The following is a 16828-nucleotide window of genomic DNA, read 5'->3' as shown; positions in this document are numbered from 1 at the left end:
TGAGATTCTCTGTATTCAGCCAGCTAAACATCATGGTATGTCAACTCTGCTACTTTACTCTTACCCTAATTTTGAAGCCAATTTTGGGACAGCAGAGAGCATTTCTTCCTTCTCTCCAAGGGATTAGGACAAAAATGGGTGTGCTTCCTTAGCATGATTGAACAAATGGAGCTGCAAAAAGCTGAAAGGAGCTCCATTTATGAGGGGATCCTCTTGGGAGCTGCATAAAGAGAGCCTTCATGCATTGACTCCATGACTGCAGAAGACATTCTTCCAGGGAAAGGTGATCAGTGTGGATAGCTTGTGGTGGGCCACTGTTTTTATATGCATGATTCAAAACTTATCTAGAGACACCTCTGCAAGGGTGGATCAGTCTTCTCTTAGTGTCCAGGGCCCAGAAGACAAGGCTGTCCTTGTTGACTGGAGAATAGTCAAGATTAATAAGACCATGATACCTCCACATCTGGCCCGGGATCATGGAGGGGGCTGGGAGAATGGTGACAAAACTCTGAAGACATACCTGTGCTGTCCTAGATGTATATTGCAAGAAAGATGCAACCTACTTGTATTGGACTTGGGGAGTTCATTCCCAGAAAGAAAACCAGTTTTCCAACTTAAAATGCAGATGCATATTTATTTGCTAAATTGAGAGACAGTGATACTAAGCATTGGCTATATGCGAAAAGCTCCTCAAGCATTGTTCTGGCTGCTGTTTGCACTCTGATAACATTACCTCTTACGTTGTTAGGCTCCTGTGCCTTCACTGGAATAGAGTTAGGGTGTAAACGAATTCACCCAAAAGTGTGTATTAGTGTGACTGCTGTTGATTCTTATATTTGGAATCTAAACCACATCTCTTTCCCCATCACTTTAATTCCTGTTCTGATACTTCTTTGTTTTCAAGTCTTATGAGGGTGATCTTACTTTTTGCCAATCTGTGTGTAGCTCTGCGGAGGAGCCCTGTGTGCTTTGATGCTGGGCAGTGTTAAATTAGGATTGCCAGTTTTGATTGGACATATTCCTGGAGGTTTCATCCCATGGCAGTCTTTAATTAAAGATTAATCTTCAATTCCTGGAGTCTCCGGGACCATCCTGGAGGGTGGGCAACCCTATGTTAAATACAGCTACTACTAGTATGAAATTAGCAGTTCCTCTTAATATTGATAAATGGGCAAATAAGCAAGAAAATAACTAGGTAGCTATGGACCATTTAAGTTTCAGCAACCAAAATTATAGGGAAGAGCACAAAAGATGGCTAATAGTTAAGTCTTTCATTTCCATATAGATATTTCTAATTCAAATGTTCTTGTTTTAGAACCCTGATCCTATAGAACTTATTTGCTGAAATGACTTGAAATAAAATAACACTAATTCTAATATCTACTTTTAGATCCTTGCTGTGCATTTATTAAAAGCGGTACTTCCATCCTGGGACAAAACTGAAAGATCAAGAGACATGAAATTTCTTGTGGAAAAACTATTTGGTTTCTTAGGCAGCCTACTTAGTACTTGCTCTTCAGATATCCCACTACTCAGAGGTAGAGCAATTTTTTCCTTAATGGTTTAATTTGTTTTTCCTATCTTAAATCAGCTGCTGAGATTCTGCTATTTCTTTTCAGAATCTACTCTGAGGAGGAGGAAGGCCAGGCCTCAAGCATCTCTAACGGCAACTCACAGCAGTACTTTAGCAGAAGAGATAGTGGCACTGCTGAGGACGCTCCATTCACTAAGCCAGTGGAATGGACTCATAAACAAGTACATCAACTCTCAACTAACCTCCATCACCCACATCTTTGCAGGAAAACAGTCAGAAGGGGTAGTTTCCACGTTTTAAAATTAGCTCATTTTTCTCTAGAAGCGTTAATTTTTAATATTTTAAATATTAAAACTATTTTAACAATGTTAAAGTTTGATTTTAAAACTATTCTATGTACAATTATTTTTGTATTGCAACTTTCAACTGGATTGATGACTGTATAAATTATTTTTTTTAATGAAGTAGATAAAAGTACTAGTTTTCTCCCTACAGTTAACTTTACTATTCTTTATCAGGCTGTTTTAGAAGACTACTTCACTGATTCTGAGAATCCAGAGGTGGGAGGCTTAATGGCTGTACTAGCAGTGATTGGCGGAATAGACAGTCGCTTGAGATTGGGTGGACAAGTCGTTCACGATGAATTTGGAGAAGGCACAGTGACGCGCATCACACCAAAAGGAAAAATCACTGTTCAATTCTATGACATGCGAACATGTAGAGTGTGCCCCTTAAGTCAACTAAAACCGGTAAGTAAAACCGGTCTTTAATATTACAGAAAGTGTGAAAATTGTGTTTTTTGTGAAAAAAGAAACGTAACTTGGCTCTGTTTTACAAAGGAGAAATAGGCTAGTCTGACCAAGGGTAGGATGTGTGGTATAAAAAATTATTTGTCCAGGGAATATACATCTGCTAGTCCCACAACTGTGCATTTCATGCTCATTTGCAAATCAAGGCAGTCTTCATGAATGTCTTTGCAGGGCTTTATCTTTATTAGAAAAAATATATTAACTCAGTTTAGCTGTTTTCACTAGTTAAAAAGGTGTGCAAACTCAGGGTTAAATCCTAGTGAAGACAAGGCAGCTTGTAGCTTTCATATTAATAAGCAAGTTGAGATAAAGACTAGGATACACCATAGTCTCATCTGCTAATTAGTGTGAAAACTAGAAACTGCCTTGTCTTCACTAGGATTTTGCCTTGCATTAACAGACCTTTTTTTTTTTTGCCTTGTGAAGTCACAGCATAAGAGGCTCCTGTGCACTTAAAGCCCCAGTCTGTTGCAGGGGTTGCAGTTGACACTCATGCTATCTGCTTTTCCTTTCTGCCGGTGATACTCAGATCCCTCTACTTATGACTACAGTCCTAGCAGCTTCTTTATTTTCTTAGTGTTTTTAGAGACCGAAGTTCTCTTCAATTGTTCCAGTTCAAGAGCAATTAAATAAACACTAGTTACCCTCTTAAAATATAAACAATCCATACGTTTTTATGAATTTCTAAAGATTTGAAAAATGCTTAACCTTTTGGTTCTTTTAGCTTCCAGTGGTGGCTTTTAATGTGAACAACTTGCCATTCACTGAACCCATGTTGTCTGTCTGGGCTCAGCTGGTAAACTTGGCCGGAAGTAAAATAGAAAAACACAGAATGAAGTCTCCCAACCAGGGTCTTTCAGGTACAGTTTCCTGTTTATCATACGTTAACCCTTCTCTGGAAAATATTGCTAACATTAAATAGATATTAGGAAGGTACAGAAGTTCTGTGGAAAGTTGTTTTCTACTTGGTCAGCATTGAGTAGGAAGTGATATATGAAGGCACATACCACCACTTACCCCAAAGTGGAGCAAGAGTCATAGGAGAAGCACATGCAAGTACGCAAGGAAGTGCATTGATGCACTGTACAGGGTATCCAGTTTATATCTTGGCTTGAAGAATGGCTGCCATCTATGATGTAAATGTAGTTTGAGGCTGGAGTCTTTGTTGCAAATTGAGTTGTCTGAAAATAGTTGATGCACCTGATATCTACCTAGTTTGCTCTTACCTGTTGCATTTTAAGCAGTGTGTGTGACTTAGTTAGTGCATGTCAAGCTGTGGTGTAAATCTGCATGATAGCATGCCATTCACCGGGGTGTGTGTGTGTCCTGCTAATGTGCGCTAAAAGTTTCCTACTGCACGTTGGCCATACATCAGTGCATGGTTGCGGCGTCTACACAAAATGTTGGTGCCCAATATGCTAGTGCACTGTAGAATAGCACCCCACATTGCCACCACTAACTGTTTGTCTAGACAAACCTTAAGTTCACGAAGTGCATGACAGCTGAGACGCACTGTCTTAGTATCGACATCTGGAATAGGTCCAGTGTGGGTTTCTTATAATGAGGCACTTAAACTTTATATTTTAGTCCTTTCATCTTGTTTGAGCTTACCATTCATAACTGTTGGTACTAAAAATGTATTTTTGTGATGGGATCATCAGATTGTAAAAATAAATGTTTACCTTTGTTACTTTGAATGCTGTTGCTTTCTGGTTAATGGCCATTTTATGTTTTTGATAGGTCAAGTGGATTTGGATCTGCTGAGATGCCAACAGTTAAAATTGTACATATTGAAAGCAGGTCGAGCTCTGCTTTCTCACCAGGATAAATTAAGGCAGATCTTATCTCAACCAGCTGTACAAGAGGCTGGATCGATTCCCACAGGTACAGCTTTTTATCGTAACAAGATGAATTAGTTGTCCTGTCAGCCACAGGCTTTTCAATATTTAACCTCTTGTTGATTATTAGTCTTCAAAATAAAATGTTGTCTTCAATGTCCTCTTGAGTTTAAAATGTAACTAATATGTATGGTTACGGGTTGTGTGATGACTTTATTCGGCAGCTATACCTGATGAGTATGTACCTTGCATGTTATGGTCTGAGGATAGAACTGAGGCTTTTGACTGCAAAGACTCAGAGATGATTACTTTCAAAAACTGTTTCTAAATTTTTACTGGTCCTGAAAGTGTTTTCCTGTTGTTTTTAGATTAGGCAGGTAAAGATTTTGGACACTAAAATGTTGATCACCTAACTTATGATTCTTACATATTTAATATGACTCTTTAATATTTTTGTTATTTGAATACTAAATTTGTAAACACCTCTCTATGCTGCCCCAAAATGTAAATAAAACACATTTGTACCTCTTGTTATGGCTTCTTCTGTCATTTTCAAGGTGGTGATTGATGTCTTAAGCAGTTTCTCTTTCTACTTGAAGAGGAGCTACAAATGGTGGATTGAAATTAAGTGGAGAAAATAGTGATCTTGGGGGATGGTGGAGAAAAGGAAGTCTAATGTCTATTGCGTTTTAATTCATTCGGCTTCTCTTAAACATGTGGATGAGAACTGCTCAAGTCATCACCAGATGCCCCTTCTTAATTCACTGGGATATGGAACACAATGGAGAGGTATTACTCTAAAATTTTAAACTTACATATACAGTTGAACCTCAGAGTTATGAACACCAGAGTTACAAACTGACAGGTTAATCATATATTTCGTTTGGAACCGGAAGTACACAATTAGGCAGCAGCAGTAACAACAACAACAACAACAAAAGCAAGTACAGTACAGTACTGTGTTAAATGTAAACTACTAAAAATAAGGGGGGGAGGTTTGTTCTTTTTTAAAAGAGATTTGACAAGGTAAGAACTTGTTTCTGTGCTTGTTTCATTCAAACTAAGGTGGTTAAAAGCAGCATTTTTCTTCTGCATAGTAAAATTTCAAAGCGATATTAAGTCAATGTTCAGTTGTAAACTTTTGAAAGAACAACCATAATGTTTTGTTCAGAGTTACGAACGTTTCAGAGTTATGAACAATCTCCATTCCCGAGGCGTTTGTAACTGAGGTTCTGTATTTTGTGCAACTAAGGTTTTACAAACGTTAACATTCAGTAACAAATAAGAAATGAATATGTATCAATAAGTTAGGTAACCAGCTTTATCACATAATTCTAATTATCATCTTGCTTTCATTTTGCTTAAATGATTTTTTTAGCAACTGATTATTCAGTGGTTGCAAAAAACTGAAGATTAATACTTTGCCTCCTGAAAGCAGGGTTTTAAAGTTTTCTCTGATTTTATAAAGTAATGATTGCTGATTCTGTGGCTCTTGTGCTAGCATCTGCTAAAATCATGTTGAAACTCAGCTGAATGTTAGAAAAGGCAAGATGATCAGATCGGTGTCGTTTTAAAATTGGATATTCTCTAACTTGTCAGAGCTAGAAACAAGTGCTATATTAGTAGTATGGGGAAAATGGAATGCTGGGACTTCTCTATCATATTTAATATTTCTTTCTAGTCTTTTCTGGTTTGTGTCTCAGCTATTACTGGTCTTGGGACCCAAATGTTGAGTCAGTATATATTTCTTTCCTTGCTTCAACTACTGGAGTGACGGGAAAACATCCTTCAAAAGTACAGAATCCAAACCTAGTCAGTCAAAATGAAGTGTACTCATTTGGAGGAGTCGTGATCTCTGGGGTCATAGAATATTCTTTTAATGACTCCCTCTTGTTAGGGAGAGAGAGGGCTCCATCTAGAGCCTATCAAACATGCTGTCATCATCAGTTAGAGGGGGAGAACTCAAGAACTGTACCAAGTGTTCTCCAAGAGCGTAGTATGCTTCCTTTTGTAATAATGTCAGGTCTGGTAAGATAAGAATTCAAGCTTAATAGTGCATGCCCACTATGCCAAGTGGCTTCTGCCAGACTAGCTCTAGATATGGTAGTAAAACTAGTGTTTGACTAGAAGTTTAGGTCTTTTGAGGCTTGTGTTCAGAAAATTTGCTGTACTGCACATGCTCCCTTCTAAATTTGAGATGGAATGTGGTGGACATCATTCCTTTGTATGTTTGATCCACAAGACACTTTAACACAGCATAATTTACCTTATATTAATTGTAATTTTATTGACTAAAACTCATTTATTTCAGAGGATGGAGCAGTTGCGTCCCCTGACCTAGGAGACATGTCTCCTGAAGGACCTCAACCTCCCATGATCCTCTTACAGCAGCTTCTGACAGCTGCTACCCAGCCATCACCTGTGAAAGCAATATTTGACAAACAAGAGCTTGAGGTACAATCAGTGTTCTTTCCTCATTTAAAACTTTCTACTGAGCACTCAAATTCAAATTCCCATTGATGACTATTACTTCTCATTTTTCAAAGATTCTGTAAATGAAGCTGAACATTTACTGATGTACAGTACATATAGATTGCTAGTTCTACCTAGACTTCAGTGTGTGTTTACTTGTCTTTGTTTAGGCTGCTGCTTTGGCAGTGTGCCAGTATCTAGCTGTGGAGTCCACACATCCTTCCACTCCACTGTTCGAAGACTGTAGCTCCAGTGAGGCCACAACACCTGTTACAGTGCAGCATATCCGACCTGCAAAAGTGAAGAAGCGCAAACAATCTCCCATTCCACCCCTCCCTATTGTAGTTCAGCTTATGGAAATGGGATTTCCTAGGAAAAATATTGAATTTGCACTGAAGTCGCTCTCAGGAACCTCCGGAAGTGCTTCTGGATTACCAGGTATTTTACATAGTTACCATTAATAATGTTATGGGGAAGAAGGGAAATTAACAGACTAGAATGCTACTAGTACGGAGAATTTAAACCTCTGTATGACATACCAAAGGAAGCCCATATTAATTTGGTTGGCTTATTGTTTTCTCCGCTAGGAGTGGAAGCCTTGGTTGGTTGGCTGTTGGATCACCCTGATGTCCAGATTACTGATCTCTCAGATGCTGATACTGTATCTGATGAATATTCAGATGAGGAGATGGTAGAAGATGTGGAAGAAGCTGAGGCTGCTTGTCCTGTCGTAAGTATTTAGTCATTCTAAAATAGATTAAAAATAAAAAATTAATGGATTAAAAAACATGATACATAGATTGCAAGATGTGTAATTATATCCTTCACTTACAAATTACAAAGGGTGTCATGCTACCCCCATCAAATCTGTTCATCGACAGTTTTAAGTTTTGAAAGACCTGCATCTATAGCATTTCACTTAGCTTTTTTCTTCAATACTGAACTGGAGACCATAATTACTGGTCAGATGTTTCTCATAGGAGACTATATCTGTGAATTTTTACAATAGACAACACACTTTGCTTGTGCATTAACAAGCATTTCAGTGCCACTAGTGTTTCGGATAATTCAGGCTTCAGGAATGATTTCAAAAATTCTGTTTAGCCTTTTTTGGAAACTACATCAACCTTGACTGAGTTTGAAGTTTAGACATTTTTAAAGTGTCTCTCCTTCTCCTACCCCAGTGATTTGAAAAATAAAAGTATGATATTTTGGCTAATCAAAGCATGACTTGAATGGCACTGAAAGCCACAAGTGAAATCACTTAATTTTTTTGTTTATAAAAACTATGACTTTCAAAGGCAAAGACAATAAAGTGGCCTATCAAACTAACAATGTCACCCGTAGCAGTTCTGAATATGAATTGCACTATTTTTCTATACACTTTCAGGAAACCTAAATCTGTGTATCAGAGGTTATATCAGTAAATAGCAGTCGAGGAATATCTGCAGTATTCTTGGTTTCCTCAGATTCCTATGTCTAAGATGTACTGGCATGTGATTGATTTCATAATCACAATAGGAAAGGATGCATACTATTTGGGAAGAAGAAAAGCCCTGAATTTAGTGGTAAATTATCCAAATTGATAACCTGAGCAAGTTTATAGTTCTAGATTATCAAGATTTAGTAGGTGGCTTAAATTTAAAAGCTTTGTTTGCTCCTGCTTCTCCCCCTCCGCCCCCCCCCCCCTTTTTTTTTTCCTTTTTGCATAGTTTTTGTAATAGTAACTCCTTTTGGCTTGCTTCAGGAGTCCTGGAAACTTGCTGTTACTCAGCTTGCCCAGTTATTCTGGGTACTAAGCCATAGTCTCAAGTGTAGCAGACCGTAAATGCTAGCCCTTTAGTGAGTTGAATCACAGAGTTATCCTGTTTCTTTGTTCTTTATCTTCACTGTCCCTGCTAATGTGCTTATTTCTCTCCAATGAAAGCAACTACGCACTTCTAAAATGTCCATGTTTGTTGTATGTGTTCTTTTACAGTCTAGTGGTGCTGTTGTTACAGAAAGCCAGACTTATAAGAAACGAGCTGATTTCTTAAGTAATGATGATTATGCCGTGTATGTGCGCGAGAACATTCAGGTAAGCGTGGTGGTGAAAGCTGTGTGGAATGTAACTTTTCTCTAAGAGCTCCTTTAACTGCAGGCTTTATGGGATTTTATGATCCTGTTTTATCTAGGTGGGGATGATGGTTAGATGCTGCAGGACCTATGAGGAAGTTTGTGAAGGAGATGTAGGTAAAGTTATTAAATTGGATCGAGATGGACTACATGACCTCAATGTGCAATGTGATTGGCAACAAAAGGGTGGCACTTACTGGGTCAGATATATCCACGTTGAGCTTATAGGTGAGTTGAATATTCATTAACTGCTGTTTAGTACAGCGGTGCCCAGACTTTTCCTGTTGTGCCTCCCCTTACCAGCAATGGAATCTGTCCGTGCCCTCACTCCATTACTTCACAGTTGGCTCAGCAAAGTAGTTTGGGTTAAGGGAGGAGCAGAACTGGATATGGGGAATGGAGGCAGAGCAGGGGGTGGCATGGAGCTGGGGCTGGGGCTGGAGTGCAGCAGGGGCTGGAGCTGGGTTTTGTCTGGGGCTGGAGTGGAGCTGTGGCTGGGGGTGGAGCTGGGCTGGCGGTGGAATGGAACTGCAGCTGGGGTCTGAGCTGGTCAGACAGCAGAGCAGGGCTGGGTGGCACTCTTTCCCCACGCCCAGTTGGGGCTGGTCTGGGCCCTTCAGTATTTCAACTCCCCCTTCTCCCCCCCCCCCAACATTTGGAGGGTGAGTCCCACTGGTCTAGTAACTATCTGTACAGTATGCCAAAGGAGAATGCAAGCTTAAAAAATAACGTGCTTATTTTTTAAACTTTTGTAGGATTCCCACCACAGAGTTCTCCTTCTCACATTAAGATTGGTGACAAAGTGCATGTGAAAACCTCAATTACTACACCCAAATACAAATGGGGATCTGTTACTCACAGGAGCGTGGGGGTTGTAAAAGGTAATGTAGACTTCCAAAAATGAAAAAAAAAATCACACATTTTAAACTATATGGATGATACTCTTGCTTTATAAAGTGAAAGGAAGAGAAACTTTTGGCACAGCAGCCGCTGTGGAAGACTATAACGATTAAAGAGACTATAAAGACTTTTTGTTGTTGTTGCCCAGTGTGAGCTGGAAACACAAATGCTCTTCTGTCCCCTTTTTGTTAATACTTTGATCTGCGTTCTCAAAGGTACTTTTACACATTAGAACTGGTGTGTGGGGGTGTATCACACCCAGTTCCAGTAGAGCTTCCCCAGCTGTGGACACTCACTAGGTTGTTGTGTTTGGAGTCCACTTCGGTAGGACCTGTGCGCTCTTGAAACATGAACAGAGTCAAGGCACTGCCCTTGGCTGGGGTCTCAAGGCAGGCTCTCTGAGTGCAGATCCTTTGTCTAGCACCTCTTCTGAGAAACGAGATCCTGTGGTCCAACTACCTAGCCCTTGGAACTCCTGCTGACTCCTCAGAGCTTTAGAACACACAGCCAGAACTCATGTCATGTGGGTGCTCAGGGTTTACAATTTAACTCTTCATGGGCATGTGACCGTGAAAGCCAACAGACACACACATAGGTAGATTTTGCAGAGGATTCTAAACACCATTACTCTTTACTTAGCCTCATGAGTGATACACAGATCTAGACGAAATAATAAACACAATTATACACATTTTGCTATCTGTTTCTTCATCTACATCAGAGTTCTTTGAGTGATGGCCCCTGTGTATATTCCACACTTGGGATACCCATGTGCCTGAGTCCAGAATTTTTTTGCAACCAGTGTCGGTTGGCTCACACATGCAACATAGCTCTCCTTGTGCTCTAAATCGAGGACATAAAAGGTGGTGCAGGCCAATACATCTCCAGTTCCTTCTTACTGCTTTATGGTTTGAGTCAGAATCTTTGGTGTCTTTGGCTCCCTTTTTTTATACTGCATCATTGCAGTGAGCTATTGTATATAGTTAGTTTTTCGTGGTTTTCATAGTATAGTCTAGCATAGTATAGTTAGCTAGTGCTTTCCCCCATTTTCCTCCCCATCCGGGGACATTTTCTCCTGCGCAATCTTGAATTATATCCAGGGTCCTGGGATTCAAAAACTCTATTTCCTGCCCTCGCTCCTTTTGGGTGAGTGATGAATATCAATATTGCCTGGGTGAGATTCATATTTCTGCCAGTTGCAGCATCCGCTACTCTTTTCCCCGCAAGAATTTATGAGGGTGGGGAATGGCTGGCATCTGATGGGCAATTCCTATGAGAAAGTCCAGTGGGCAACCAGTGTTCTGCTCAGCCTTCTGCAGGTGTCTGGATCAATCATGAAAAATTCACATTGACCACCACGAGACATTGGACTCGAGCACAGCAAGATGTTTCAGGCCCTGAGTGCTTTTATACATCAGGTCACTTTCAGACTCAGAACATCAATCCGAATTTACCTTTCCCTCCTTGGCCACTTGGCCTCATGCACACACATGACACTGTTTGCCAGGCTTAATCTTTGTTGCCTACCAGACAGGTTTCTCTCCATGTATTCCACCAAAGAAGGACAACATAAAAGGCAAAGTTGCAGTTCCGCTCAGAGTATTAGACTCTCGTCTGGTGCAAGAAGGGTTCGGTAGAAGAAGAAAGGGTAGGGATCCATTTCTTCACACTGACTCCGGAGGCAACCATCGTTAGCTACACCTCCCTGTTGGGTTGGCTCACATGAGTGATCATATGGCACAAGGTGTTTGGACCCTGTGGGATTCCATAATGCATATCAATTTACTAGAACTCTGGGTGGTCCATATAACCTGCAATACCTCCCTCCCACTCATCTGATCCCGACATGTCCAAATAATGTCAGACAACATAAAAATGGCATTTTATATAAACAAGCTGGGAGGAACAAGATGTTTCCGTCTGTGTACAGAGACTGTCACCTTGTGAAATGTGTGCATCTACCTTAGCATAACCTTAGCAGCAGCATATTTATCAGAGGTGCAAAACTCCTTAGCAGACATTCTTCTGCAAATCATGAATGGGAGAGTCATAATTTGATGCTCATGTCATGGAAGGGTCTCTGGGGTATATCTTCCCTCTCATTCCATTGATGCCACAAGTTCTACTGAAGATCTGCCAGGACAGAGCTCCAGTCATCATGATTGCACCCAACTGGCCAAGACCTTTCTGGTTTACGGTTCTGCTAAAAGTTTCAGTTCAACCACCCATGAACACCCCGTATTGCCGTACCATCTAACACAGCATAGGGGCAGTTTCAGGCATCCCAATTGAGGCCACTGCAACTGATAGCCTGGTATTTGGATGGGCATCAGAAATAGAGTGCTCATGTTCCAAAACAGTGCAGTCTATTATTAACTAAAGCAGAAAAGACTGTACGAGAAGCTGTTACTCAGCAAAATGGAAGTGTTTCTTCTCTTGAGCTCAGCAATGCAACTTGTTGCTCTGCTAACTTAGAGTACATACTTACCTCTTAAGTCTTAAGATTTCATGATCAGATTTTGATTTCATTTCAGATTTTGAGATCAGTTCTCTGCGTGTGTGTTTAGTGGATTTCCATTCTCCAGTGGATACGACGTTTACTCATTCTGACACAACTAGGTTTCTGAGGGGCATTCTCAGATGCTTTCCACCTTTGAAGTTCGCATCTGACTGGGACCTCAGTTTTGGTCTGTCGTTTCTCACTAAACTTCCCTCTAATCACATACTCTATGACATATCTGTTTGTGAAGGTGGCCTTTCTAATAGCTGTAATGTCAGCCAGTAGAGTCAGTGAGCTGGAAGCACTCATAGCTGACTCACCATATACTACCTTCTATGAAGAGAAGTTCTCATTATGACTCTACTCTAAATTGATTCATAAAGTAGTTTGTTTCATATCAGTCAGGTAATCCACTTAGCAGTATTTTTGCCAAACCCACATGCCTCAGCTGAAGAGAGATGGCTGCATTCTCTGGACGTCCGAAGGACTTTGGCCTTTTATCTACAAAGAACAAAGAATGCTAGGAAAACACCTAAACTATTTGTGTCCATAGTAGAGCGATCAAGGGGTTAAGCTGTACTGATGCAGAGACTTCAGAATGGGTCTCGGGTTGTATTACTCTATTATCAACTAGCTTGTATTCCCCCTCCGGAGGGGTTGAGGTACTCCTGGGGGAATTCTACACCAAAAAATTAAAAATTCTGCATATTTTATTTGTCAAAATAACATAAAATAAAATTTGTCACGCCAGTTTCAATTACTTTGGTAACTTATTTCAAAATACCTGTCAGCAACAATGTCTGTGAACATACAGAGACAAAAAAAATTCTTCCATGAATAGAAAGTTAAGGAAACCCCTATGACAACCCATTTCTCTATTCCTTCCCCCCAGAGCCCAGCAGGGGGGCCAGACATCTAAACCTTTTGCCCCAGAGCCCAGCTGCAGGGCACCCTCTAGGCCAGACACTCGCACCCGTTCTCTACCCCCCAACCATCAGAGCCCAGCTGCGGGGAGCCCCCTAGCCCAGATACTCACACCGCCTCCCTCCCAGATCCCAGCTGCTGCCTCACCCAGCCCAGATGCTCACACTCCCTCCACCTGAGACCCTAGCTGCTTTCCCCCTCAGAGCTCAAGGATCCAGAGGGAGAGAGTGCCTGATGCTAGGTCCCAGGCTTGTACGAAGACTCCTGCATGCCACCTTCAGGGCGTGCTGAGAACTGCGCTTGCCGGGAACTCTGCAGCTCCTCCTCCCCTTCCTCCCAGCAGTGTCTTCTACTTGCGAGCTGGGTTCTGCCGGGTCCAGCAGCCCTTAGTGGCAGCCAGCAATTCTTCAGTCCATTTCTGTGGGGGGAAAAGGAAATTCTGTGCAAAAACATTAATTTCTTTGCAAATTCTGCATGCGCAGTGGCACAGAATTCCCCCAGGAGTAGGTTGAGGGCTCATTCCACTAGAGGGCAAGTTACTCACCTGTAACTGGAGTTTCTTCAAGACGTGTGGTCCCGATCTGTATTCCACTACCAACCCTCCGCTGCAGATTGTTTGAACTGTGGTAAATACGCAAAACTGGAGAGTCATTGGCACACACTGCCCTTTATGCCTTTGGTTGGGAGCACGAGGAGAACTATGACGCGCATGCAGGACAACTGATGCTAATTGCAGAAAATTCTAGATTCGGGCACATGGTGCGCATGTGTACCTACAAATGGAATACAAATAGGGGCCATGCATCTCAAAGAACCTCCAGTTCCAGGTAAAGTAACTTCCATTTCTTTGGGCTTGGGCAGAGCCCTCTGGGGTGTCTGGAGTCCTTCTCCTGCAGCTCATGGCATTTCTTCAGAATCCATGGAGTCTCTCTTCCTCCATACATCGACTAGCTTTCTCTGACCTTGGCTGGTCCTCACAGGTAAACAGCACTTCATTGTTACAGAAGCATGACTTCACTGTTACAGAAGCATGCCCCTGTCTCATTCCCAAAGTTTCCTTTGTTTGAGTCCTTTGAGTTTGTCCCCCTATCAACAACTACTTTCTTTTTTCTGCTGCTTGTGATTTTCCACTCTCCTCCCTGCATTTGGAGTTGGAGGAACTACCTTCTCCCAACTTCGGCCAACCCATTGTTCCTAAGACATTTTCACCTGAATAGGCAACCATTTAAAGTTTAATGACCAACTACTGTCCCTGGTCTAGCAGAGGTGTCCTTCAGCCCCTGTCAGCAATTGGCAGGTTCCATATCCACGTAGGCATATTCCATGGTACAACAATTTCATAACATCAACCAGAATTTATAAGTTGTATGTAGATAGATAGATTCCTCATATTGTCACAGCTGATTCTTGAGTTATTTAGAAACATCTGTACAACTTCCTTAATACTGAATCAGAAATATTTTTTCTCTTTAAGCAGGACTTCTCATTATGGGAAAAGTTGAAAATAGGAGCTAGATCTTCTCTAACTTCTGCCTGTAGAAGTGGATGACAACATGATAGAGAGTCAACAGATAGGAGGGTTGGATTATGTGAAGGGATAAGATATAACTAATGTCATAATAGTGGCTTGACAGAATTTGTTGGTGTTTTTTTAATATAATTTCAATGGCTATCAATGTTTTAAAGAAATTTTTTGATTTTATCTATTTTTAAATTTTTCACAGTTGTGGCAAAGTTTTTTTATAAATTTAAGCATTTTTTTCTATTTTTATCAAGTTTTTAGTTGCGGGAAATTTTGAGGAGGTCAGACAAATATTTAATGAGAATAGATTTTTGAGATTCAAAATGTTAGTTTTATAACCATTAAAACACAAATTGTCAACATCACGTCAAAATATACAAAGTAAATATCCTTAAATCAAACTCTTAAGTTCTCAAGCATTTTTCTTTCTTTGCCTATCAGTATATTTGATTATTGATGGAAATAATTTTTTTTGCTGGTTTGTATGTATACAGTAAAATTGACATTTACTGATTTTTACTGATATAAATTTAATCCTTCCAAGCATAGTCGTGTCGTTTGTCTTTCCTGATATTCTTTGACAGGTTTCAGAGTAGCAGCCGTGTTAGTCTTTTTGATATTCTTTGAGAGGCTCATAAAATTTCTAAACTTTTCAAGTTAATGTGTCCATTAGGAAAAATAGGTAACACAAATATTGTTTCAAATAATGTCGTGAAGGAACAAAGCTAGACCACAGTGTAAATGTTAAATAAGTAAAAGCTGACAAAACATTTAAATTTTTATTTTTGATTGCTGTGACTAGACAGATGATTCCATTGGAATAAAGATGCATTCTGAAATAAATCCTAACCTCCTAGAAGGAATCGCTTATAAAAAGCTATTTTGGCGAGTAGACTGTAGCCATTTCTAATTAATTTTTTAGCTATTTTCACAAAATTATCTGTCTGCATGCTTTGTCACAGCTTTTAGTGCCAATGGAAAAGATGTCATCGTAGACTTCCCTCAGCAATCTCACTGGACTGGTTTACTGTCAGAAATGGAATTGGTCCCCAGCATTCATCCAGGGGTCACGTAAGTTAGTTTTCATTTCTGTCATTTCTTGAGCCACTTGGCATGTAACTTTAGTATCATAACTGAAATTTCTTAGATAAGTATAATAGAAAACTGTGTTCAGTTTTGTCCACGAGCTGAAGGGGCGGTGGAGGGAAGGAAAAAAGAAATGTCTTCATTCATGAATGCTGTTACAATAAATTCTGTGCCATGAGAATCTATGTAACAATATATTATATCTTATAATTTTTTCAGATCGACCATATTAATTGTCTCTTTGTTAAAATCAGGTGTGATGGCTGTCAGATGTTTCCTATCAATGGGCCTAGGTTCAAATGTAGAAACTGTGATGACTTTGACTTTTGTGAAACCTGTTTCAAAACCAGAAAGCATAACACCCGGCATACTTTTGGCAGAATAAATGAACCAGGTATATTTCAAAACTAGAAATGGGTGACATTAATTTAAAATGCATTAAGTACCTCTTGAAATCATGTTTTTAGGCTTAATTTTATTACATTAAGAAGTTTAACATTGTAACTAGCTTACTAGGAAATGAATTGTTTGGTACAAATTAGGACCTTATGTTGCAGTTTTATACTGAATGAATCAGAATGCCCCTTTAAGCTTTTCTGTGGGTAATTCTGCATGATTAATTTTGATAGGATCTTGAGTAAAAACATTTTAAATGGCTCATATTTGTGTGTGTTAAATGATATTTAAAGTAGAGTCAAGTGACAGTTACTCCGTGTTATGTCAGAATTGAGTTTGCAACTAGAGTGGGAATAAAATGAAATAATGACTTCACTGCCAATTCAAACATGTCTATAGCTCCTTCATGCCATCAGATGAAGATAGTGCACCTAGGTTTTTTTGCAGTTCCTCTTCAAAAGGAGCATGCCAGCTTAGCCCTTAATTGCTCTAGAACAAGATTTTGACCTTGAAAATGGGTGGAGGTTATTCCTCTGCATGGTCTGGAGACTATTCAGTGGTCTGAGAAGCAGGGACACCCCTTCCAAGGGACCAATCTGCTGGTAATCCACTAAAATATTTTGCTTCTGAAGCAGGAATAGGCACACAGAGCACTTCTGAGCTTCTCTGTTCCTGATTAATATTACTACTGGGATCTACAATGAGTTCTTTTCTTTTTAGATTTTTTCTTCT

At 40.1% G+C, this 16828-nt stretch overlaps 1 protein-coding gene across 3 annotated transcripts in view; it reads left to right on the top strand.

Annotated features, from left to right (window-relative positions):
* The window catches only part of HERC2 (HECT and RLD domain containing E3 ubiquitin protein ligase 2), a 317314-nt gene that overhangs the window by 221502 nt on the left and 78984 nt on the right, over nucleotides 1-16828 (top strand). For all 3 annotated transcript variants that reach the window (XM_073353148.2, XM_073353158.2, XM_073353169.2), the window contains exons 40-52: nucleotides 1391-1538; nucleotides 1620-1816; nucleotides 2053-2283; nucleotides 3068-3203; nucleotides 4084-4227; nucleotides 6493-6635; nucleotides 6824-7091; nucleotides 7241-7383; nucleotides 8632-8730; nucleotides 8828-8996; nucleotides 9524-9649; nucleotides 15577-15685; nucleotides 15955-16094. In XM_073353148.2, the coding sequence (XP_073209249.2) occupies nucleotides 1391-1538; nucleotides 1620-1816; nucleotides 2053-2283; nucleotides 3068-3203; nucleotides 4084-4227; nucleotides 6493-6635; nucleotides 6824-7091; nucleotides 7241-7383; nucleotides 8632-8730; nucleotides 8828-8996; nucleotides 9524-9649; nucleotides 15577-15685; nucleotides 15955-16094 (2053 nt within the window). The remainder of the gene's footprint in view (nucleotides 1-1390; nucleotides 1539-1619; nucleotides 1817-2052; nucleotides 2284-3067; nucleotides 3204-4083; nucleotides 4228-6492; nucleotides 6636-6823; nucleotides 7092-7240; nucleotides 7384-8631; nucleotides 8731-8827; nucleotides 8997-9523; nucleotides 9650-15576; nucleotides 15686-15954; nucleotides 16095-16828) is intronic.

The sequence above is a fragment of the Lepidochelys kempii genome, chromosome 1 (assembly GCF_965140285.1).
Source record: "Lepidochelys kempii isolate rLepKem1 chromosome 1, rLepKem1.hap1, whole genome shotgun sequence".
In the NCBI taxonomy this organism is placed as follows: domain Eukaryota; kingdom Metazoa; phylum Chordata; order Testudines; family Cheloniidae; genus Lepidochelys; species Lepidochelys kempii.
Note: the sequence above shows the minus strand (reverse complement) of the source record. Positions and strands in the feature narration are given on the sequence as shown.